Below are 22,586 nucleotides of genomic sequence, written 5' to 3'. Positions count from 1 at the left end.
AAAAAGCAGTGGTGGTTAAATGTACACAGCAATAGTCTATTTTTATTCTTACTGAACTGTAATTGTTACTCACTGAAAGCATAATACCTGGATCTCTTTCACTGCACCACAGCAGTGTAAAACTGGTGGATTGTAGAGACTATAAAAGCAATTGCAGAAGTCCTCAGTTCATATATTACTACAGCCATATTCATCCCATTTTATGTTAAGGAACACTTTGGCTCCAATGTAAATGACTAGGCTAAGACATTCAGTGAATCCTTGTCAGAGAATTCTTAAGCAGAAATAGCAGACAAATTTTACACAAGATTGTTAGAGTCCATGTTACAGCAGGATAGATTTGAGACACACAGAGATGATCTTACCCCCCCAATCCTTGGGGCCTCGGTCCGTGGCTTCCAAGGCCTAGGGGGGCCTCCTGCTGTCAGCCCACCCCCGCCCCACAGCACCGAAAACTTCACTAATTCTAGCCGCCATGTGCACAGCCGGGGTTGGGTGAGCTAAGCAGGCTTCCCTCACCTCTGTGGTAGTGGTGGCGGGTGGAGCAGGAGCAGCCGCTGGGACTGACCGTTTGGCCCAGCAGCCCTTGAGGACTGCAAGGCGCAGTTAGATTCAGGCTCTTTGGAGAGTTCTGGTCCCTGTGGTCCCATTGGCTAGATTCGAGACCAGATCAAATCATGCCACTTTAGATTCGGATTCCTCCAATTAATTTACCAGATTCCCAGCTCTCAGTTTTTTTGGGGTTTTTTAACCCGTGAAGTTCTGGCCCTTCTAGCAGTGGAGTTATAAAGCAAAATGTTTCGTCAGTATTTTTCCAGTTTTTGGATTCTTTGGCGTATAATAACTTTTCCTCAATGAATCCCTAGGAGGATTCATTGCACACCTTAGTTTCTTCTATTCATTTTGTCTGTCATTGGACAGTGCCAACTACACCCCCCCACGCGCGTGCATGCACACGCGCACACACACACACACACACGTACGTATGCAGTTTATTTATTAAGAATTTTTGAAGTGTTTAAATTCTTTGGTGTCTTCATTGCACTTATTTTTTCTGTTCATTCTGACCCCACTGCTTTGCAGGTGGGGAATTAGTGGCATCCCATCTGCCAACTACCTCCCACAAGCCACTGGGTACTCCGTTTATATTTTAGGAATTTTTGAGGTGCTTAGAATCTTTGGTGTGTAATGAATCCTCATAGGGATTCATTATGAGGAAAGGTTATTAGACACTAAAGAGTCTAAGGAAAAAATTCCTAGAACATAAAGTGAGTATGTTCAGTTGACACTGTTCAAAGACAGTCAAAATGAATAGAAGAAACAAAGGTGAGTAATGAATCCTACTAGGGAGTCCTTAAGGAAGGAGAATCAAAGAAGAATCCAAACATCAAAGAATCCAAACACTTGAAAAATACTGACGAAACATTTTGCTCCATAACTCCATTGCTACAAGGGCCAGGAGCTTAGTTGCTTCTTCTTCTTTTAAAGTGAGAGCTGGGAATCTGGTTAAATTAATCAGAGGAATCCAAATCTAATGTCGAGCGATTCGATCTGGACCCAAATCTAGCCAATGGACCACAGAGGCGATTTGTTCTGTCTCAAAAGCACCCGAATCAGCTAGGCCAAACTGCATAATTCACACATTTGTTCTTCAACAGGGACTGCAAGTTGCTGCCGGGGTGTGACCGGCCACTGACAATGGGACATCGATTCGTTTATTACTCCCTGTGGGCCAATTTCTTGAGCTCTGGTTGAGGAGCAGCATATATATGTTAGTGGCAGCGCAGGCAGCTCTAGGCAAGCACCCACAGCCCTCCCCCATCTGTGCCATCCAGCAAGTGTCCAGGCTTCATTTCTCCCCACCTCTCTGGTGCCATCTACAGGGAAAGCACTGCTACAGCAGCCAACTCATGGCCCCAGCGGAAAAGAACTCCGTGTGCTCCTCTGTTTAGTGCTAAACTTGATTTAAGCAGAAATGCTGTGGAACAATATCAACTGTAGAAGAACTCAGCAAGAGTAACTAGAAAAAGAATTAGAAAAAGATGAGGTTTTTTGGAGCTTGGATAAGCATCCCAGGGCCTAAGGGGAATACGGGATCCTCCGGCGAGTGGGCCGCCTGCTCCTCTGGGCAAGCAGCGACTGGGATGGAGGGCAGCACTGCTGGGAGCATGGATCCAATTCCTGCCCCTCGCCAACAACCCCTTCAGCATCTTCCTGGGAAACCTCAGTATCACTGTCTGAAGAATCATCCAGATGGCTGGGGCTGGGGCCGGGGCTAGGAGACTGCCGCACGGTGTCCGCAGCGAGGAGAGCCAGTGACGCTGCGGGGTGGGGGCTTCTCTCGGGCAGGGGGACGAGCTCGTGCAGCCGGGGGCAGTCTTCTTCTTGCCTTCCACTGGCGCTGCAGGATGCAATGCTTCGGCCTGGACTGGCAGGGGGACACAGATGCCCACTGGCATGCAGGCCGCCTGCTGTGGCTGCCAGGAAGCGGTCCTGGAGGCGCGAGAGCCCACTCATGAGGCCCTCCAGAACCCGACAATTCCGATCCATGGCCCGGCGGAGATGAGTGCTCTCTTCCTCCGCCAGCGTCAGCATTCGCTCCTGGTACCTGGCCGACTGCTCCTGGTACCTGGCCGACTGCTCCTGGTACCTGCTGTTCGCCTCGGCCTGGCTCCTGAAGTCCCCAATGAACGTGCGGACCAAATCCTCGAGTCTTTCTGTGCGGCGTCTCTTGCGCCTCATAAGGATGAAGCGTGTTGTTGGAGATTGCGCCAACCGGGAACCTGGAAGGGAAGAGAGAGAGAGAATAGTCTGCGTCACATGGAAGGAAGGTGGGGTGAGGGACAGGGGCAGGAAGGGGTTGGGTTTGTCTTCTCTGCTTCAGAGAAGTGGTAGCATGCGGGACAGGGAGGAGGTGTTTGGAAGAGGCTATTCCTGGATTGAAGGGCCCTGGGCCCAATCAAGTAGGGCTGTGCTAACGCACTTAACTGAAGCGCTGTCTCAGCTTCTGCCAGTGCCTTGCAAGCATAAGGACGAGAAAAAGAACTTTAAAGCAAGGCTGAGATTCTCGGGAAGCACAGTTCTGCACCCAGTCCAAACATCATGGTCTTGTTTCGGTTGTAGGTGGAACACTACACACAGCCCTGCCCATGAGAAAGAGCTATGAGGAAGTGAATGGCCTTGGACAATGGACAATGGAGTGTGCCATGCTTTATTAGCAGAGGGTAAATGGAAATCAATGGAATTCACTAATTTCTCTGGATTCCAGGAAATAGTTGACTAGATAAACTATATGATGGAAAGCATCCTCAAGGATAAAATTGTAAAGCACATAGAAGAACAGGCCCTGCTGAGATAGAACCAGCATGGCTTCTGCAAAGGTAAATCTTGCCTCACAAACTTCTTGGAGTTCTTTGAGAGTGTCAACAAGTGTGTGGATCAAGGTGATCCAGTTGACAGTCTACCTGGACTTCCAGAAAGCTTTTGACAAAGTTCCTCATCAAAGACTCCTGAGGAAACTTAGCGGTCATGGGATAAGGGGACAAGTACATGTGTGGATTGCTAACTGGCTGAAAGACGGGAAACAGAGGGTAGGTATAAACGGAGAGTTTTCACAATGTAGGGAAGTAAGAAGTGGGGTCCCCCAGGGATCTGTACTGGGACCGGTGCTTTCTAATTTATTCATAAATGATCTAGAAGTAGGCGTAAGCAGCAAGGTGGCCAAATTTGCAGATTATACCAAACTCTTTTGGGTAGTGAGCTCCAAAAGGATCTCTCCAAACCAGGTGAGTGGGCAACAAAATGGCAAATGCGATTCAGTGTTGGCAATCGTAAAGTGATGCACATTGGGACGAAAACCCCAACTTCAAGTATATGCTGATGGGATCTGAGCTGTCAGTGACTGACCAGGAGAGGGATCTTGGGGTTGTGGTGGACAGCTCGTTGAAAGTGTTGACTCAAAGTGTGGCAGCTGTGAAAAAGGCCAATTCCATGCTAGGGATCATTAGGAAGGGGAATGAAAATAAAACTGCTAATATTATAATGCTCTTATACAAAACAATGGTGCAGCCACACCTGGAGTACTGCGTACAGTTCTGGTCACCACATCTAAAAAAAGACACTGTATAACTGGAAAAAGTGCAGAAGAGGGCAACCAAAATGATCAGGAGCCTAGAGCACCTTTCTTATGAGGCAAGGCTACAACACCTGGGGCTATTTAGTGTAGAAAAAAAAAGAAGACTGTGGGGAGACATGATAGAAGTCTATAAAATCATGCATGGTATGGAGAAAGTGTATAGAGAGAAATTTTTCTCCCCGTCACATAACCCTAGAACCAGGGGTCATCCCATGAAATTGATTGCCAGGAAATTTAGTACCAGCAAATGGAGACACTTTTTCACACAACACATAGTCAACTTGTGGGATTGTCTGCCACAAGATGTGGTGACAGCCAACAACCTGGATGGCTTTAAGAGGGGTTTGGATAACTTCATGGAGGAGAGGTCTGTCAACGGCTACTAGTCGGAGGGTTATAGGCCACCTCCAGCCTGAAAGGCAGGATGCCTCTGAGTACCAGTTGCAGGGGAGTAACAGCAGGAGGAAGGGCATGCCCTCAACTCCTGCCTGTAGGCTTCCAGCAGCATTGGGTGGGCCAGTGTGTGAAACAGGATGCTGGGCTAGATGGGCCTTGGGCCTGATCCAGCAGGTCTGTTCTTATCCCATAATCCCCATTTCAGCTGGGGATTATGGGAGTCATGCTGGCTGTGGCCGGGAGCATATCTACTCCTGCATGCTGTTCCAGTTACTCCTCTGTGGCCTGCAACTTCAGTGTCATCCACCAAACTGCTATGACATTATCAGGAAAGCAGGGCCTTCCTACCTACCGCCCTCCTCTTAATTTCAATGGAGCAGTGTCACACCATGTAGACCTTTGGCCCCCAGATGTTGGGCCCCCTTCGGCCCCCAGATGTTGCTGGACTACAACTCCCATCATCCCCAGCCATGTCCATTGTGGCTGGGGGTGATGGAAGCTGTAGTCCTTCAACATCTGGGGGCCCAAGGTTAAGAAACCCTGATGACGGAATACCCTTCAGACTCGCACATCTAGGGAGAATCAACTAGCAGCACACAACTGATGAACTCTGGATGAGGTTTGGCACTGGCAGTCATGAGGGGTGGGGCTGTTGCTAAGTGGTGGTCCATCCACTGTGTATGCAGAAGGTCCAAGGGTCACTGCCTGGAATCATCTACAGGAAGGGGTGGGAGAGCCTCCTGGGTGAAACTTTGGCAAGTTGCTGCCAGCCAGATGATATTTCGCTTGCTGGACTAAGGGTCTGATTCAGCCATTGGTATGTGTGCAAATTAAGACATGAACCTTCTTGCTTGTTGTTTGAGCAACTGCTTGGCAGAAGGGGCTATGCTGGGATAGAAGGGTGGCGGGCTCCCGAGTCCCCGCATAAAGCGAGCTGTGCATGAGAGCCCTCTGCAGGACAAAGGAAGAGTTTGCAGTGTGGCCTACCATGCCGTGCACGCTGTCCAGGTCCACGAGGCCGGGTGGGAGCGACATGATTTCCCATAGAGGTATTTTGGTGTGCAGTCCTGGAGGGGGTGCCTTGAAGCCGAGAGGTCTGCGTGAGGGCCCTGCGTGTACCGTGTGGCATCGATTGCCATGAAGGCTCTGCAGAGTAGAGGAGAGGGAGGAGATGTCTTCTGTGCTCAGCTATGAAGGGCCAGCCCCAGGGAAAACCTCAGCGGGCCCCCTGTGCATTTCAGTGAACAGCCTACCTTCATTACTCTCTTCATCAGCTTCACATCCTGTGTTGGGCGTCAAGATTGAGGCATCTGCAAGGTATGGAGGTGAGAAGAGGATAGAGAAAAACTGATTTCAAGATAAAAAGGACTGCTCCATGCACTGCAGAAGGCGGCTTTGCTGCATTTCAGGGCTCTTCAGCATTTTAGTACCACGCGAGCATTAGATGGACAATTACCCAGTTGAAAGTTCCAAGAAAAATTCAAAGACCTCATAAGGGGAGCAAACTAGTTACCACTTTCTAGAATTGTGCATCCAAAGAACAATCTTAATGGGCGGGGGGGAGGGGGCACCTACAGGGAAATACATTTTGCAGAGGTGGCAATACAGCTCTGCTAGGCCAATTACACATCATCGCTGCTCACTCCAGAGCTGAGGGGAGGGGAGGGGAGATAAAACAGTCTTTCAGTCATAGCTGGGATGAACCAGCCACAGGCCAGTCTCACACAGCACAGCAAATAATTTGGCAACCACTTCTCCTCCACTGAAGCAGAACTCTTCTCTCAGAGAACCAGGTCTTGTGTTTAACCTCTCAGTTTGCAATCACTGGTGTTTCTCTCTCTCTCTCTCTCTCTCTCTCTCTCTCTCTCCCTGCCTCTCTGTCTCTTTCTATCAAACACAAAAACACACAAGAGAGCATGAAAGGAACAAATGCCCAAATCACACTTTGCGCTCAATCCTAAGTAATCCTGATTGTAAATCACCTGCCCCGCCGGGAATATGAAGGGCCCCCCTTCTGATGTGAAAATTTTTCTATCAAATCTCTTACTAGCCTCGTCACAGCAGAAAAGACCCTTGCAAAGAATGCAATCCGCCCCCCCCCCCGGCCTCCTGGAGAACCTCCTTTGCGAGAGGCCCCTGTTCTTGGGGACTCCCTATGGGGGGGAGCCAGCAGAAACCCACAAACAGCCACTGGGGAGCAGTCATCCCACCTGGATCCTCCCCTGCAACACACACACACCCCAAACTGCAGCTCGCGTTTGTGCAGCTCCCTTCATGCTTGCGCTAGGGCGGAACAGTCGGTAAACATGCAGTCCCGGCATGGGAGAACCGGAGACGCTGCACGAAGGCCCGGAAGAGCGAGGAGCGGGAATCTTGCACACCCAGCACCAGAGCACAGACCTGGCTCCACTGCGGTTTCTTCAGTGTCCTCCACCGCTACCTCCTCCCTCTTGCAACCTGGCACCCTCTCTGCGAGAGAAAGGCGTGTCAGGCTGAGGGAGGAGTCCCTCCTTGCCCTCCCCACCCCCCACCCCAGCAAATCCCCCGGGGACATGAGAACCTTACCGGGCCCCAGGTAGTCTGCTGCATTCATAGAAGCCAGATCAGGGGGCTCAATACCCCACTCCTGCCTTGGGCTGGTAGCCGGCTGCTGGTACCCGAGCCGCATGGTGCTCACCCCCTGACGCGCCATGATGCTGGCATCGTTGTGGAGGAAGACATCGAGCTCCTCATAGAAGGGGCACGTGGTGGGCTCATGTCCCGAGATTGAGTTGTGCACCCTGACAGTCTTGTAAATATGCTTGAGTGTCTTCACCTTCGTCCTGCATTCCAGGGCCGTCCTCTTGTGTCCCTTCTCGCACATCTTGCTAGCAATATATTCATATGTTTCGATGTTGCGGTGGCTGCCCCGAAGTTTGCTCAGCACATCCTTCTCTCTCCAGATCGATATGAGATCGATAACCTCTTTATGTCGCCAGGAAACCCCCCGAGTGCCCTTCTGCCTTGTCTCAGCCATGCCGCCCGTGCTGCCTAAAAGTGGATGACGAGAAGCCTCACAGGAACAGACAGGCCAATCTGCCCTGGGTCAGCAGGGGTAAAGTGGCCAAGCAGGCAACTGCACCCCAGGAACAACAATTCTCATTGGGTGGCACACACAAAAGCCCCCTATAGCACCATGCAATAACATTAACCACTCATCTTGAGCATTTGTGCTGAGCAACCTGCGCACAGGTATATGAGGCGGGAAAAGTAGCTGTTGGCAATGGGAAAACTCCCACTCTGAATACCCAATTTTGGCCATTTATGCAACAAAGAAGCTCAGCTCGCAGGGTATGCAATTTTGCCTTTGTTCTCCCCATGAAATGGTCATTTCTTTCACAGCAGTTGCTTGTGCAAATCTCTGCCGTTAACAAAAGCAGCTCTTGGCGTCTCCTCAGTGAACAGACCCTGGAAAGCTTCAATTCTCTGCCAAGGCTTTCACCCACTGCTTGAATCTCTCGCAATTATATGTTGGAGCCTGCATGTTCTGATGCAACTTTGTGCTTCCTTCCCCTTTTAAACAGGGTTGAAATCTCTTCACTGCTTTCCCCAAACAGTCTCTAGCCTGTGTTGCCTCCTGTTGCTAGCCAGGGGCTCTCCCCCACCCAACAATGCCCCTTAAGAGCTCACATCTCTCACATAGAGTGAACTAATGACTGGAGGCTGACTCACTTGGGACTAAAGAAAATGCCCAAAGTTACATGAGTCATCCGCATGCATCAGTCCTGCATACATTTGGGGAATCACAGTCTCTGCTAAGCAGTTCAGCCACCCAAACATACAACCTACCCCACTTTCTGCATTCCTGCGTCAGAAACCAACAGCATCCCTAAGGCAAGGCCCCTTTGTGAGGCAAAACGCAACACTGGACTGTGAGCAGGAATGATTTCCAATTTGCGAGCACTGCCCTCCCCCACCCCAAAGCCAGAGGCGTTTGCTTCCCCCGCTGTATACTCTGTAAAACTGCAGACACAAATATCATGATCAGATAGACTGATTGCAGAGACCAATAGCTGGAATGAAACCGAGATGAGAGGAGAATGTAGTTTGTGGAATTAAAATCTGCAGTTTTGCACAAGAATTGTTGTGAATATTTTTATTTTTGTAAAAGGGCTGCACACATGTACATCACCGACTCTGAGTGTAGAATTTGCAAGGCCCACCCACTCCTCCAAAAGTGGGAAATCGGCCAAAGACGTTTGCTCCCCCTGCTGTTTATTCCTTGAAAGTGCTGACATGACTCTAACAGAGTGGAAACACACAGGAACAAAATTCCCATCAAGTCTCAGAGAGTGATCTGACCCAGACTGCAGTGGAGCAGTGATTGCATCCTTGCAGAAGAAACTGATCAACATTATAAAAATTAATATATGCACACATGTGCATATATGGTTAAAAAACAACACTGTCCACATTGATCAGCGGATCAGCAGACCTCAAATGGCCCAGCTGATCTGGGAGCACCAAGAAACAGGGTTGACTTGCTCGGAAAACAGGAGCAGATGCTTTCGAGATCAGCAGCTGTAAGCATCGGTGAATGGGCTTGCACCTTTGTGCAAAAATCCATGTATACAATTTTTTTTAAAAACCCCAAAACTATTTCACAAAGGGAGAAGGAGAGGGTTAGGAGAGGGACAGCTAGATCAACAAATTGGGAGGTGGAAGAGAAACTATCACCTTCTCGTGACTCTCCCCCTCCCCGCCGTAAGTGGTGCCCGCTGCCTCCCCCCAGGCATGGAAGTGAGACTATCACCCTCCCCACTGTATGTAGAGCCCACCGCCTGGAAGAAACAGAAACAGTCATATCTAAAAGGAATGGAAACGACTGCCCAGACTGCCACACGTTGCAATGCATAAAATGCGTCCCTACAAAAGAAAAATACAGCTATTTTCCTGCAACACATTTACAACACTGTAGGGCAAAAATGCATCATTAAAATTCGAATCAAGGCATGGGAAATATGAATGGCACCCTACTGACCACGCAGCAATACCGATGTGGAAACACGGGCACTATGGAGGGGCAGTTAGCTGACACGTTGCGAGTACGTTGCAGCGTGTAATCTGGAACACGCCCATCAGAGCCTTGTGTGTCACAGAGGAGTTTGCATTGTGGCCTACCTTGCCTTGCATTCTGTCCAGGTCCATGAGGCTGGGTGGGAATGCCATGATTTCTCTTTGAGGTAGTTTGGCGTGTAGTCCTTGAGGGGGTGTCTTGAGGCCGAGGAGGCTGCGTGTGGGTGCTGTGGGTGCCATGCGAGGTTGATGGCTGTGCAGGCTCTGCAGAGTTGAGAAGAGGGAGGAGATGTCTTCTGTGTTCAGCTATGAAGGGCCAGCCACCAGAAAAGCTTCACCGCCCCGCTGCTGCATTTCAAGGAACCTACCTTCATCCCTCTCTTCACCACCTTTGCATCCTGTTTGGGCCGTCATGACTGAGGCATCTGCAAGGTATGGAAGAGAGAGAACAGAGAAAGAATGAGTTCAAGAGCACTGGGAAATGGCATGTCCTTGCACTACGGAAGAGAAACCCAGCAAACTGATTTCATATATGGAATCACCCCAATTTTTTCTGATATAAAGACAACCAAACATTTCATTCGCAAGGCAGTTTCCAAATTAGGTTTCGAGAGATGTGATTTGCACAGCCTTATATTGGAGAAACAGTGCCAAAAATGACCTCTGTAGGGGGAAGGGGAATGCCCAACTTTTATTCTAGCATCTTGAATAAGATGCTAGCTGCTTCTAGCTGCTTTCAGGAATTTGTGGCATTTCAGTGCCACGCGAGTGTACCGAACAGACAATTTGCCAGTCATCTATTTATGCTGCCAGCACAAAGCAAGATAAAATTAATAACCTCATAAGGCGAGCACGCTAGTTACCACTTTCTAGTATTGTGCAGCCAAAGAACAGTCTTCGTGGGGGTGGTGGGGGGAGACCTAGAGGGGAATACATTTCGCAGGAGGTAGCTATATAGCTCTGTTAGATCAATTAAACTTCATTACTCTGGTCACTGCTCACTCCAGAACTCACAAAGATAAAACAGTCTTCCAGTCAAAATGGAGATGATCCAGCCATAGCCCAAGCTCACACAGCACAGCAAATCACATTTCAGAGACTACTTCTAAAAAGCCTTACCCTAATCATTCCAGAATGGTCTCCCATTGAAGCAGCACTCTTCTCTGGGAGAACTAGTTTTTGTGTTTAGCCTCTCAGTTTATTCTCTCTAGCTCTGGTGATTCTCTCTCTTACTCTCCCTGTCTGTCTGTCTGTCTGTCTGACACACACACACACACACACACACACACACACACACACACACACACACGGAACAAATGCTCAAATTAAGTTTTGTGATTAATCCTGATTAATCCCAATTGTAAATCCCCTGCCCTGCCGAGAATAAGAGGGCCCCACTGCTCCCCCCACTTCCGAGGGGAAGAATTCTCTATCAAGTCTCTTACTAGCTTCGCCTCGAGGGAAAAGAACCTTGCAGAGATTGTGATCCCCCCCCCCCCGCAACTGAGAGCCCCCTATTAGTGTGGAATCCTATGGGGGAGCACAAGCCCACAAACAGCAATTGGGGAGCAAGCATCCCGCCAGGATCTGGACAACCAGCCTCACTTCCCACAACCGAGTTGCAGCTCGCAGGTCTTTGTGCAGCCCCCTTCACTCTTGTGCCAGGGCAGAACAGTCGGCAGAATTAGGCAGTGCCAGCCCAGGTGAACAGGAGCTATTGCTGGAAGGACTGGAGCAGAAATTCTTGCACACCCAGCCCTAGACCACTGACCTTGCTCCATCGGGGTTTCTTCAGCGTGATCCTCTGCTACCTCCTCCCTCTTGCAATCGGGCACCTGCTCTGTGAGAGAGATGCATGTCAGGATGAGGTAGGAGTCTCTCCTAGCCCTCGTCCTCCCTGCCCAGCCCAATCCACATAATCGCAAGCAAATCCCCAGGAACATGAAAACCAGAAATGGTCTTACCAGGGCTGAGGTAGTCAGCTGCGTTCATAGTGGACAGATCATGGTGCTCGAATTCCCCCTCCTGCCATGGGCTGGAAGCCGGCTGCTGGTACTCGAGGCGAATGCTGCTCACCACCCGACGCGCCATGATGCTGGCATCGTTGTGGAGGAAGACATCGAGCTCCTCGTAGAAGGGGCACGTGGTGGGCTCATGTCCCGAGATTGAGTTGTGCACCCTGACAGTCTTGTAAATATGCTTGAGTGTCTTCACCTTTGTCCTGCACTCCAGGGCCGTCCTCTTGTGTCCCTTCTCGCACATCTTGCTAGCAATATATTCATATGTGTCAATGTTGCGGTGGCTGCCCCGAAGTCTGCTCAACACCTCCTTCTCACCCCAGATCGATATGAGATCGATAACCTCTTTATGTCGCCAAGAGAGTCCTCGAGTGCCTTTCTGCCTTGTCTCGGCGATGTCACCCATGCTGTCTAAAAGCGGCTGACGAGAGGCCTAACGGAGACGAGAAGCCAAATCTGCCCTGGGTCAGCAAGGTGGCTAAACAGGCGATTGCACCCCGGAACAGTGATTCTCCCTGGTGGCGCGCACACAAGCATGACCTCCATGCCCCCTCAAATCACACCCCCTATAGCACTATAAAATCACATTAACCACTTTTCTCCTGAGCGCTTGCACATAGTGACCTGTGCGCAGCTATATGCAGTGGGAAAATTCCCATCTTTGCTAAGGCACCATAGCAACTGTGTCGCAGTTGGGCTATTGCTGCCTTGGGCTATTGCTGCAACACACTATGCAGAATCTCAGTTCGTAGGGTTGGAACTTTAATTGTTTTGAACGAAATGGTCATTACTTTCACAGGGGAGGATGTATCTGTTTGAGCAAATCTCTGCCTTTCACCAAAGCAGCTCATGGCCCCTCTAAAGTGATCAGACCAGGCAAAGCATCAATTCTCTGCTCAGCCTTCCACCCGCCACTTATATCCCTCACAATTATATGTTGGATCTTACATGTTCTGATCCAACTTTGCGCTTCCCTCTTAAACGTTCTTTTTAAACATGACGGAAATGTCTTTGCAGATTTCCCCATAGGGCTTCTTGCCTGTGTTGTTCCCTGTTGCAAGCCAGGGGCGATTCCCACACCACCACCACCACCACCGCCACCACCGCTCACAGATCTTGCATAGATAGAGGAGACTAATGACTAGAGAGGACACAGGGCTGCTGAGCTCAGGACTAAAGAACAGGCCTGAAGTTACATGAGTCATTTGCATGCAAGGAGTCCTGCAAACATTCCTCTGGGGAATCACAGTTTATGCTAAGAGGATAAACATAACCATGTACACGGTTCTGGGCTCCTTGGAGGAAGTGCGGGATATAAATGTAAAAATAAAATATCTTGCCCCTAGTTAGTGTTTATCAGTGATGTGGTTACACCTGAGACCACATTGCCCCTGACAAAATACAGCACATGATCTGGGCAGAAACTGCTCCCTGGAGAGCATATTAGGCACATGCAAGGAGGAAGCAGGACTTTGTTGAGGTCACATTCAAGCTTTGCTTGCGCATCCTGCACAATTCCCCCTCATGCATCCATATGCCTATCTGTGACTCTCAAAGGGTATTTTGTGTATGCACCCCTTCCTGTGCTAGCTTTATGAAAAGTATCGCTTCCTAATTTAAAAAGACAGGGTCTGGTGGGCTACTTTAGGGAGGGAATTGCAAAACAAAGGGGCCAAGACCAAGGAGGCCTTGTTCCAAACCTTGGGTGAATTTGCCTGCTTCTTCAGTGGAACTTGGGACACACACACACACACACACACACACACACACACACACACACACACACACACACACACAAAAGGAACAAATGCACAAATGCATTTTCTGACTAATCCCGACTGTACATTCCCTGCCCTGCTGAGAATAAGAAGGATCCATTGCTCCCCGATCCCCTTCTGAGTGGAAGCATTCTGCACAATTCCCCCTCATGCATCCACATGCCTATCCGTGACTCCCACCACCCGAGAAGATCTTTGTGTATGCCCCCTTCCTGTGCTAGCTTTATGACATGAGGCACAAGTCAGCTTTGCGAGAGTGCTTCAAAAGCTTGTTATCTCTGCTTGAACTCCAAAGGGGCTAAAAGGTTGGCGTCATGGCTCTGTCTGATAGCCAATGGGTGGTGTCACGTTCTCACTAGGCCTGATCTGAATTGGTGGGGCAGGGGGGAGGTGGTCAGCAGAGTCTGCTGTGTCATTGCCAGCAGAACCGCCACCATGGGCTATCTGGTGCCGCTGAAATATATGGTGAATATGCGATTCATCCACATTCACAGAGAATGGATGTGATTGTGACTGTGCGTGACCACTGCAGTTGTGAGTGAGGGCATGTGTGTGTTCTCTGCTTGCCACAGATATGCAGCAGCAGATGGAGATGCAGAGAGCTGCAGTCCAGGAGGAGGTCCAGTCCCGAGGGGTCTGGATCGGAGGGGACTGAGGCCGCAGAGGAGTCTAGTAGGTGGACAGTGTCCCATGGCTTCCGAGAACCACCACCCCCACTAGCGACAAACCACACAGCCCTCTGTCCACATGTCCAATTTGCAGCCTTGCAACAAGTTTTAGATGGGGCCTGGACAATTGTGCAGTTTTGCGTGTGGTGCACACCCCTCCATTCAAGACGCAGGAGGCGGTGGAGGTCAAGGTGGAGTGGGATGCGGGGACCACTTCCAGTTTAGAGTATTCTGCAGCATCTCATGTAGCACAGTCCTCCTTGTCTTCATTCATTCTCTTTCCCTTGACAGTGGAGGGGCCAGCAGTCACACGAGAGGATGCTGGACTAGATGGGCCTTGGGCCTGATACAGCAGGGCTGTTCTCATGTATGATCAGCTCTCCTCAAAGATAATAGGGAGGAGAGCTGGTCTTGTGGTAGCTAGCATGATTTGTCCCCATAGCTAAGCAGGGTCCACCCTGGTTGCATATGAATGGGAGAGTAGATATGTGAGCCCTGTAAGATATTCCCCTCAGGGGATGGAGCTGCTCTGGGAAGAACAGAAGGTTCCAAGTTCCCTTCCTGGCTTCTCCAAGATAGGGCTGAGAGAGACTCCTGCCTGAAACCTTGGAGAAGCCACTGCCAATCTGTGAAGACAGTACTGAGCTAGGTAGACCAATGGTCTGACTCAGAATATTTGCAGCTTCCTATGTTCCTATGAGAGGACGACAAAGCTGGCACTCAAGTGGAGGCAGTGTGCACAGAAGGTTGGCAAGGGCCATTGAAGGAGTAGGGTATTGCCCTGCTGGGCATGTGCCCAGCCAGCAGAGTGGCATACATGTGTTATCATGACCCTACAGATTATGAGCCATTTTTGTGCCGCATCAGGGAGCTGGAGGAAAGAGTGGCTGCCCGCGAGAACGGTAAGCATGGGCTCAACCCCTCTCTCACACGCACTCCCAAGGCGGACAGCCGATATGTGGAGACTCCATTGTGGGCACTTATTTTCAGATGCCAAGAAAAGGACGCAGGAGGCCTCAGATGTGCCCCCGGAGTATGCTGGCCTGAACTTTTGGCAGTGATTCGGAGCCTCAGTGCAGCCATACCTCTACTCTCGAGAGGGAGAATGCTGCCCTCAAGGAGAGACTGTGTCAGGTGGAGAACGCCCTGGGCCTCCATGGCAAATCAGTGAGGAGCACAGCCAGTCCCGCCCCTGCCTCATGCCATGTTTTATAACCCCACTGACTGAAGGTTCAAACCTCCAAACTCACGAGACGTCTCGCTTGTGTCTCCCTTTGCCCTGCAGTGCAGCATCTTGGAAGAGCTCTACCAGAGAAGCCACAGTGGAGTGTGGAAAGATCTGCAGAACGTGTGCTGCACTCTCCCTTCTTGCTTGTGATGGCCCCCTCTCCTCTTCCCCTAAATGAAACTCGCCAAGTTACAAGTCCTTGACCATTCCACTGGCATAGTTGAAACACCATCCCTCCCCCACTCCCATGGGCATTGGTTTTATCCCTCTGCACCCTTTCTCTCATCCCCACCAAAGAGGGTTTGGAATAAATTACTAGAAGGTAAGTCCATTGATTCCACTGGAACTTATTTCTGACTAAACACACATAGGCATCAGGAGCAGCAAAGATCCTAAGCAAGAATGTGGGATCCCTTTTTTCCCTTCCCCCCCATCCCCTCAGCAAAGCATAGAAGGGGGGAATCCTTTTTTGCAGGGAGGGGATCCCTACCACGGAAAAATACAGCTACTCTCCTGAAATACTATTACAACATGATAGGGCCATAACAAATCAATAAAACCCGAATCAAGGCATGGGAAAGATCGATGGTACCTTTCTGACAGCATAACAGTGATGTCAAAACACTGGCAATATGGAGGGCCACTTAGCAGACAGGTTGCAAAACTGCTGCAGTGTGTAGCCCGGAAAACGCCCTGGAGAGGTATTTAAAGCTAAGTTCATAGGAAGCTGCCTTCCTATTGGTTGGGTTTTTCCTCACCTAAACAGGCCCAGTGAAAAAGATAAAAAGCTGGCTTCTAGCCCAATAGAAAGGCTTCTAAAGCTGGCTTCTAGCCCAATAAAAGGCCCAATAGAAGGGAGAGATTAAGAAGACAACTCCAGGGGTTGTCAGATGGGGGGTCCCCAGATGTTGTTCACCATCGCAGGGGATGAGAGTTATAGTCCAACAACTTCTGAAGAACCCCTGGTCCACTCTACCTAGCAGTGGCTCTTCAAGGTTTCAAGCAGAGATCTCCCCCTGCATCTGCTATGCCTAGTACCTCTAATAGGGATGTGCACGGAAATCTTCGGTGCCGGCGGGGGTAGCGCTTTAAGGGCGGGGGAGAGTGTACTCACCCCTCCCACCGCATTTCCCCCACCGGCGCATTGTTTTTTTAAAGCCCCTCGGGGCAGCAGCGTTCCTCCCTGCCGCCCCGTTTGCCCCGTCAGCCGAAAGTCACCGGAAGTTGCGAGTGCGCATGCGCCTGTTGCGTGCACGCGCGTGCCCTTCTGCCATGTGCGCACGCGCACTCGCGACTTCCGGCCACTTCCGGCCGAAGGGGCGAACACGCCGGCAGGGGAAATGCGGTGGGAGAGGTGAGTACACCCTCCCCCGCCCTTAAAGTGCTACCTCCGCCGGCGCCGAAACCACCCCCAGTGCCGAAACGTTTCGGAGGCCTTCATAATGGCCTCCGAAACGTTTCGGGCACATGCCTAACCTCTAACCAGATGTGCAGGGATGAAACCTGTGATCTCTCACTGACTTATGGCCTCCCTGCAACTACAGAGGAAACATACAAACTAGATTTGAAATATATACTCACCAGCAGGATTTGGTTTTGAGTCTCTGCACTTAATTTAGAAGAAATAATTGTTTCTCTCTCCTTGTTCAGAAATTCCAAATGGTTCTGAATTTCATCCTGCAAACACATTTGATTTAATGTTGGCTTTAGAGATGTGCTCCAAATGTGAAGGCAGTGAGCAGACTACTCAAGGCTACAACAATAGAAGGTGGCTATGATTTTCTTTTACATGGGACAGAAGGCGGGCATATTTCCATTTTTCATGGCTCCATGCCCTCAAACCTCCACAAACAACAACCCCACGATGCACAGTCTTCCTTTCCTTTGATTATTACTGTAGTTGAACCTTTCAGACTGCAGCATATGGAAGATTTTGATCAAGTTATACAGAAGATTGCTTAATAATGTTATCACAGTACCTACATTTAGGGGTTTGTTTTTTCTCCAGACACATCCAGAGAGATTAAGAAGCCTATACATGTGTTTTACTTTGAACATTGTTAGAAGATTTAACTTTGGGATGCTGGATTCTGACAGACTCCCACCAGCACAAAAAAAAGACTTTTGTCAAAATGTGTTCAGTAATCCTATTTGTGCCTAATATTTGGAGCACTGTGACATTAACTAGAGCAGTGTTTCTCAACCACCGGTCCGTGGACCAGTGCAGTTCTGTGAGGAGTTGAGTGCTGGTCTGTGCTGGTCCATGAGGAATTAACCCCCCACCCCCACCAAACAATTTCGAGCCGGTGGGGACCACTGCTCCTGGGAACTTTCCGGAGCTCATTTCTAGGCATGCACCCCTCACTGCTGGGATAACATTCATTTTGACGAAGCTAAATGAGTGTTATCCCCACAGCGAGAGCTGCCTGCCAAGAAATGAGCTCCGGAGAGCTCCCAGTGGTGGTGTCCCCCACCGGCTTGAAATTGTTTGGGGGGGTTTCCTGGGAGTGGGGGAGAGGGGGAGAGGGGGGTGACTTACTAACTGCTGGTCCTGGAAACTGCACACAAAGGCAGTACCAGTCCATGACTCCAAAAACATTGAGAAACACTGAACTAGAGTTCTAACTATTAAGATGCTACTCTGTGAGAGCTATAGACAATATTTGATGAGCAGGCTTTAATAAAACATTTTGGAAGAATGTTATTATCGTCTTAATTGCATCTAATCCTTTTCAGTTATTTTGCAAGACACAGAATCCCACTGAATCTATAGAGAGTCCACCAAGAAGGAATCAAAGTTATTCCCTATCCATTGTAGTTTCCTACCTTATCCTCTATGGAAGCCTCCTCTTTCGGAATCACATTGTGCTGCCTGTGCTCTCTGGATTTGTCACACACCACACAGATGAGGGCTTGATCATTTTCACAGAAGAGTTTCAAGGGTTCCTGGTGCCTCTCACAAACTTTTCCCAATGTGTCTGCCCTTTTGTCCATCTGAAGGCTGAATTTCTTGGCTATTTCCACAATACTCGCCAGTTGCCGGATCGGCCTGAAATTCCTTTGATGGCAAGTCACTCGGCACTGAGGGCAGGAAGCATCTGTGGGAGACTTCTCCCAGAACTGGGTGATGCAGGCTCGGCAGAAAATGTGCCCACATTCTATATTCACTGGAACACTGAAATACTCCAGACAGATGGGACACTTCATTTCATCACAGAGATTCTGGACTGGACTCTTATCTGCCATTGTGTATGCCTGAAGACTAATTAAAAAAAACCCACTGAGTTTCTATTTCAAGCACTGGCTGGACATTTCCTTTCTTCATGCAGTGTCAAAACCTTTGCTGAGCTAGAATCAGCGGCATTACTAAAGCTGGGTTACAACAGAAGGGGTGCTGGGTCCCCAACTAAGGAGGGCTGGAACGTTCTCTCTGCTGCAAAGCTTTCTCAGCTGTTCAGACTTTCCCTTCTTGCTTGTTTTTTCAACACAGCATCCAAAAGTGGGGGGAGGGCTGTGCCTGAAACTTTGAATTAGTCCAACTTGAGGATGTTTCATTAAAAAAACAATGACGTTAGGACTCAAATATGTTGGAAATGTACCTATTTGATCTACACATCTCTCCCCCCCTCCCCCGGTTTCTTAGAGTCATCATCTGTGGGGTTTGTGCTCAGTCACAACATTGCAATGCTTTGTACATACTCAAAGGCATTCTGGCCAATATACTAACTTGCATGTTTCAGGACTGAACCTGCCAACACATAGGTCTATGCCCTTAGTCATCTCTGGTTCAAATTCAGCTTTGGGTTGTCTTAAGCTGTGCTGACAACTCAAATGAATGAACTGTTAAAATGCCATTAGTTGTCTATCATTAAGATTGGAGAGAGTGAGAGCTTGGCTGAGTGATTGGGGAAACGTATTCCTTTTTTCCTAGCATCAACTGGATGGTCCAGCAGCAGTAGAATCAAGTGAGAGAGAGAGAGAGTGTGTGTGTGTGTGATTAACTTCTCACAAATTTGAGTAAAAAACAACAACAAAGATTTGTGGCCGAGTCTCTGGACAAACTGGTTCTGCAAATTGCAAGTAATGCTTGGAAAAAGCTAGAGCTATATTTCAGCAGCATAACATGCACTACTGTAATACAAGTAAACAATGTTTTTTTATGACTGCAGCAGGAACTTAATGTTTACTGCCCAAATTGTAGTTAATCCCACAAGTGACCATCCTGAAATAATTGTTACGTGCTTGTTTAAAAAAACCCCAAGAAGTTTCAGGCAAAGGGCTTATTCACGACAGAGTTTTATGAATGTGCTTTATGACAACCTAAAAGCATTGGTGTTTGACAATATACAGGCACTGGGGCTGGGAATTACTATCCTGATTGATGAGGAAATCTCATGAGGAGACAGTTACAATTCGACAGCTGTATTCCTTAACAGAAAAAGTTCAGTCAGCAACTCCTACAGGCTCAGCATCACCATACTCTGCAGCTTTACTGCAAGACATAAAAATCTCTTGAAACACACTTTTATAATGGTGAAGAAAAAACTGGATGAGTTTCTTCAGCTGTTCCATTTGCTACCCATGATTATCAGATTTTCAAGTAAACCCAGCTCATCCCAAATGCCTGGGGGATGTCCGGGGGTGTCAATTCCCACCCCCATAAGTTTCATTCCCCCCAAGTTTCTTTGTCCCTCTAGCTGCAATGCTGCAGCTAGAAATTTGACCTGACTTGAAGCTCTTCTCTGTGTAAAGTTTATTTATTTATTTTATTTTTACACTTATATCCCACTCTTCCTCTGAGGAGCTCAGAGCGATGTACATGGTTATTTTTATCCTCACAACTACCTGTGCAGTAGGTTAGGCTGAAAGATACATGACTGGCCCAGAGTCACCCAGTGAGTTTCATGGTTGAATGGGGATTCGAACTTGGGTCTTCCCGGTCCTAGTCCAACACTCTAACCACTACGCTATGCTAGCTCTCAGCATATGCAACTTGGCAGGTTGTTTTGCAAATACCTCCTTATCTGTGAGACAAAGCATCATCATTCTCTCAGTCTGAAATTTATCTTCAGGGAGCTTTATGTTCAGATTTCTGGAGGCATGCAGAGCATGCTTCCATGACTTCCTGGCTTTATCTGGCTCGTCACAGAGCCTCAGTTTGCCCTGATCACATTTATAGAACAATGTTTTCATGTGAAATTCAGGCAATATACCATTCACTGCATGCAACTTGCAGTAGAGCAAGCAGCTGGAGAGGGGAGGCCTCTCCTGCTTGTGGGCTTCCCAGCTGCTACCTGGCTGCTCACTGTGGAACACAGAATAGTGCGCTGGACAAGGCGTCGGGCTGACCTGATCACAGCAAGCGGCCATTCTAGTAGACAGGGTCCACAGTTTATGTGCATGTTTATTTGTTATATAAAGAAACACACTCTGTTGTAGCTGGTTAATCAAAACAGTTCACAGTTCTAAACTATGTTGATTTCATTTGTTATAGATAAGCATACACCTGTAGCATACCTGCTAACATGTCTGTATTTCCCCATCCACCTGAATGGGGAAATAGGGACATGCTGGCAGTTATGCTGTTGTTTTAAGGAAACCCACTTTACTTAGTCTTTTAACCATGTAAATTTGTATTGGATTTACTAAAGACATTGATTTAGAAAACTGCCATTTCTGTTGACTTTTGCACTACTTTAGTACAAGTGCCCCAGGGTGCAAATTGTTTTAAGAGGCCATATAACCTGGCCCATCCCCACTCCGCTAAGGCCAAGTACTTTGTGGTACTGTATAATGGGACAAATAGAAATAAACTCCCTTTTCACAGTTTTCCTGAACAGCGCAAGCACTAGAAGCTTTAGGAGAGCCAGCATGATGCAGTGGTTTGAGTGTTGGAGGACCAGGGAAGACCACCTGAGTTCAAATCTGTGTTCAGCCATGAAATTCTGAGTCATGGCCATTCTGGGTTACTGCTCTCTCGGCCTAACCTACCTCACAAGGTTGTTGTGGAGATAATCAACCATAAGCCACATCTTATATGTGATTTTAATGGAGTTCTACTGTATTTTCACTTTTGTAAACTGCTTTGGGATGTCTTATGAAAGGCAGAATAAAAACTGAACAAAGAAATACACCACTCTGGGCTCCTTGAAAGAATAGCTGGATTGAAATGTAAGAAGTAAATAAAAACCACTAGGACCTAAAAGCCACCAGGTTTGCTCTCAGGACAAAAGCTTTAAAAAAGACTGGAAAGCTCCTGCATTTCCAGCACAGGTTTGGAGTCCAGAGCAGGAGGCACTCCTAGAGTCTAAAGGGGAACGCGCAGCTCTGATGGGGAAAGAAATGCCACCATTCCCTCCCATCCTGCATAATTTACAATCCAGGAGAGGAACGATAAGAGAAAGGAAGTTGGGAAGAGGAGGAAAAAGGGTTTACGATTCTCAGTCACCATTTTCAGTTCAAAATTATGTGAATAAATATCATCGAAAGGAGATCTGAAAGGGAGGCAGCCCCTAACTATAAAGAAATACGTAAATAACTGTGCTCCCAGATTTCTCCCACGTTTGCCAATTCTGACCTAAACTATTTCTGGAGATGCCCCCACCCTTCATTTCCCCTTCATTTCCCACAATATCACGCCATGAATGTCTCCAGAATTGCTCTTCCATAGCCAGGAGACCGACACCGGTTTCTGCAGACTCCAGAGCAATGCTGGACTGTAAAGCGCCCAGAGACGGAAATTAGGACTGGCCGCCTTATTTTTGTACCCAGCCTTTTAACGGCCCAGTTTACAAAGGGGTCCGTCTTACCAGCCACTAACTTAGAACCAAGCGAAGCTGAAGTCACTTGGACTCGGGACGCTTTCGGCGTGGGAAGAATGCGAGGGCCCCTTTGCACCGCTGAATTCCAGAGGGAGGGGAGGAGAAAAAGAGCGAGGCTTCCGGCAGGAGCAAAAGAGGAAAGGTGGAGAGGACAAAGACAAAAGCACGGCTGCGCGCAGTCCAGCCAGCCAATTGAGAATGTGGGGGTGTAGTACCACTTCACCCTCTCCATCAACGAGTCATGCACTGTAGGGTTTTCTGACAGGCTAGTGCCTTATTCTCCCCTACCACATCAGATTTCACTACTTCCTCCTCCTCTTTCCTGATAAACTTCCGTGTCGTTGCTCATGCTCAGTCTCCTTGTTTGTAGCCACTCTCTTGCCCATACCTTGAGGAGACTTTTGCCCTGTAATATCAGAAATTCCTACATTGCCCTGTAATATCAGAAATTCCTACATACATGATGTTTGGTTAAGATGTTAAGAAT

The 22,586-nt window shown here is 48.6% G+C and overlaps 1 protein-coding gene across 7 annotated transcripts; it reads right to left on the bottom strand.

Annotated features, from left to right (window-relative positions):
- Positions 1-22: 22 nt before the first annotated feature.
- On the bottom strand, positions 23-22,376 carry LOC128344145 (uncharacterized). 7 transcript variants are annotated; one of them, XM_053293716.1, is made up of 12 exons: positions 22,088-22,376; positions 18,105-18,540; positions 16,860-16,955; positions 11,551-12,037; positions 11,358-11,426; positions 9,955-10,011; positions 9,692-9,850; positions 7,097-7,561; positions 6,932-7,000; positions 5,785-5,841; positions 5,519-5,677; positions 23-2,783 (listed from the first exon to the last, which is right to left on the bottom strand). In XM_053293716.1, the coding sequence occupies exons 2-12, from the start codon at positions 18,522-18,524 to the stop codon at positions 2,080-2,082; spliced, it is 2,742 nt and encodes a 913-aa protein (XP_053149691.1). In that variant the 5' UTR covers positions 18,525-18,540; positions 22,088-22,376; the 3' UTR covers positions 23-2,079. The 7 variants fall into 7 exon arrangements, with proteins under 7 accessions (XP_053149691.1, XP_053149692.1, XP_053149693.1 ...); XM_053293717.1 differs by lacking the exon at positions 6,932-7,000; XM_053293718.1 differs by lacking the exon at positions 6,932-7,000 and having other exon boundaries at positions 5,785-5,878; positions 7,209-7,561.
- Positions 22,377-22,586: the final 210 nt, after the last annotated feature.

The sequence above is a fragment of the Hemicordylus capensis genome, chromosome 2 (genome assembly GCF_027244095.1).
Source record: "Hemicordylus capensis ecotype Gifberg chromosome 2, rHemCap1.1.pri, whole genome shotgun sequence".
Classification (NCBI taxonomy): domain Eukaryota; kingdom Metazoa; phylum Chordata; class Lepidosauria; order Squamata; family Cordylidae; genus Hemicordylus; species Hemicordylus capensis.
The sequence above is the reverse complement of the archived record's forward strand: the minus strand, read 5'-3'. Positions and strand labels throughout refer to the sequence as shown.

Bases quoted from the DNA above. Each gene is read 5' to 3' on its own strand.
- LOC128344145 (XM_053293716.1), bottom strand. From the start codon at position 18,524: ATGGCAGATAAGAGTCCAGTCCAGAATCTCTGTGATGAAATGAAGTGT. The intron at 16,956-18,104 runs GTAGGAAACTAC...ATGTGTTTGCAG, and splicing joins AGGCTTCCATAGAGGATAAG to GATGAAATTCAGAACCATTT. The intron at 5,678-5,784 runs GTAGGCTGTTCA...TCTACTCTGCAG, and splicing joins TGATGAAGAGAGTAATGAAG to AGCCTTCATGGCAATCGATG.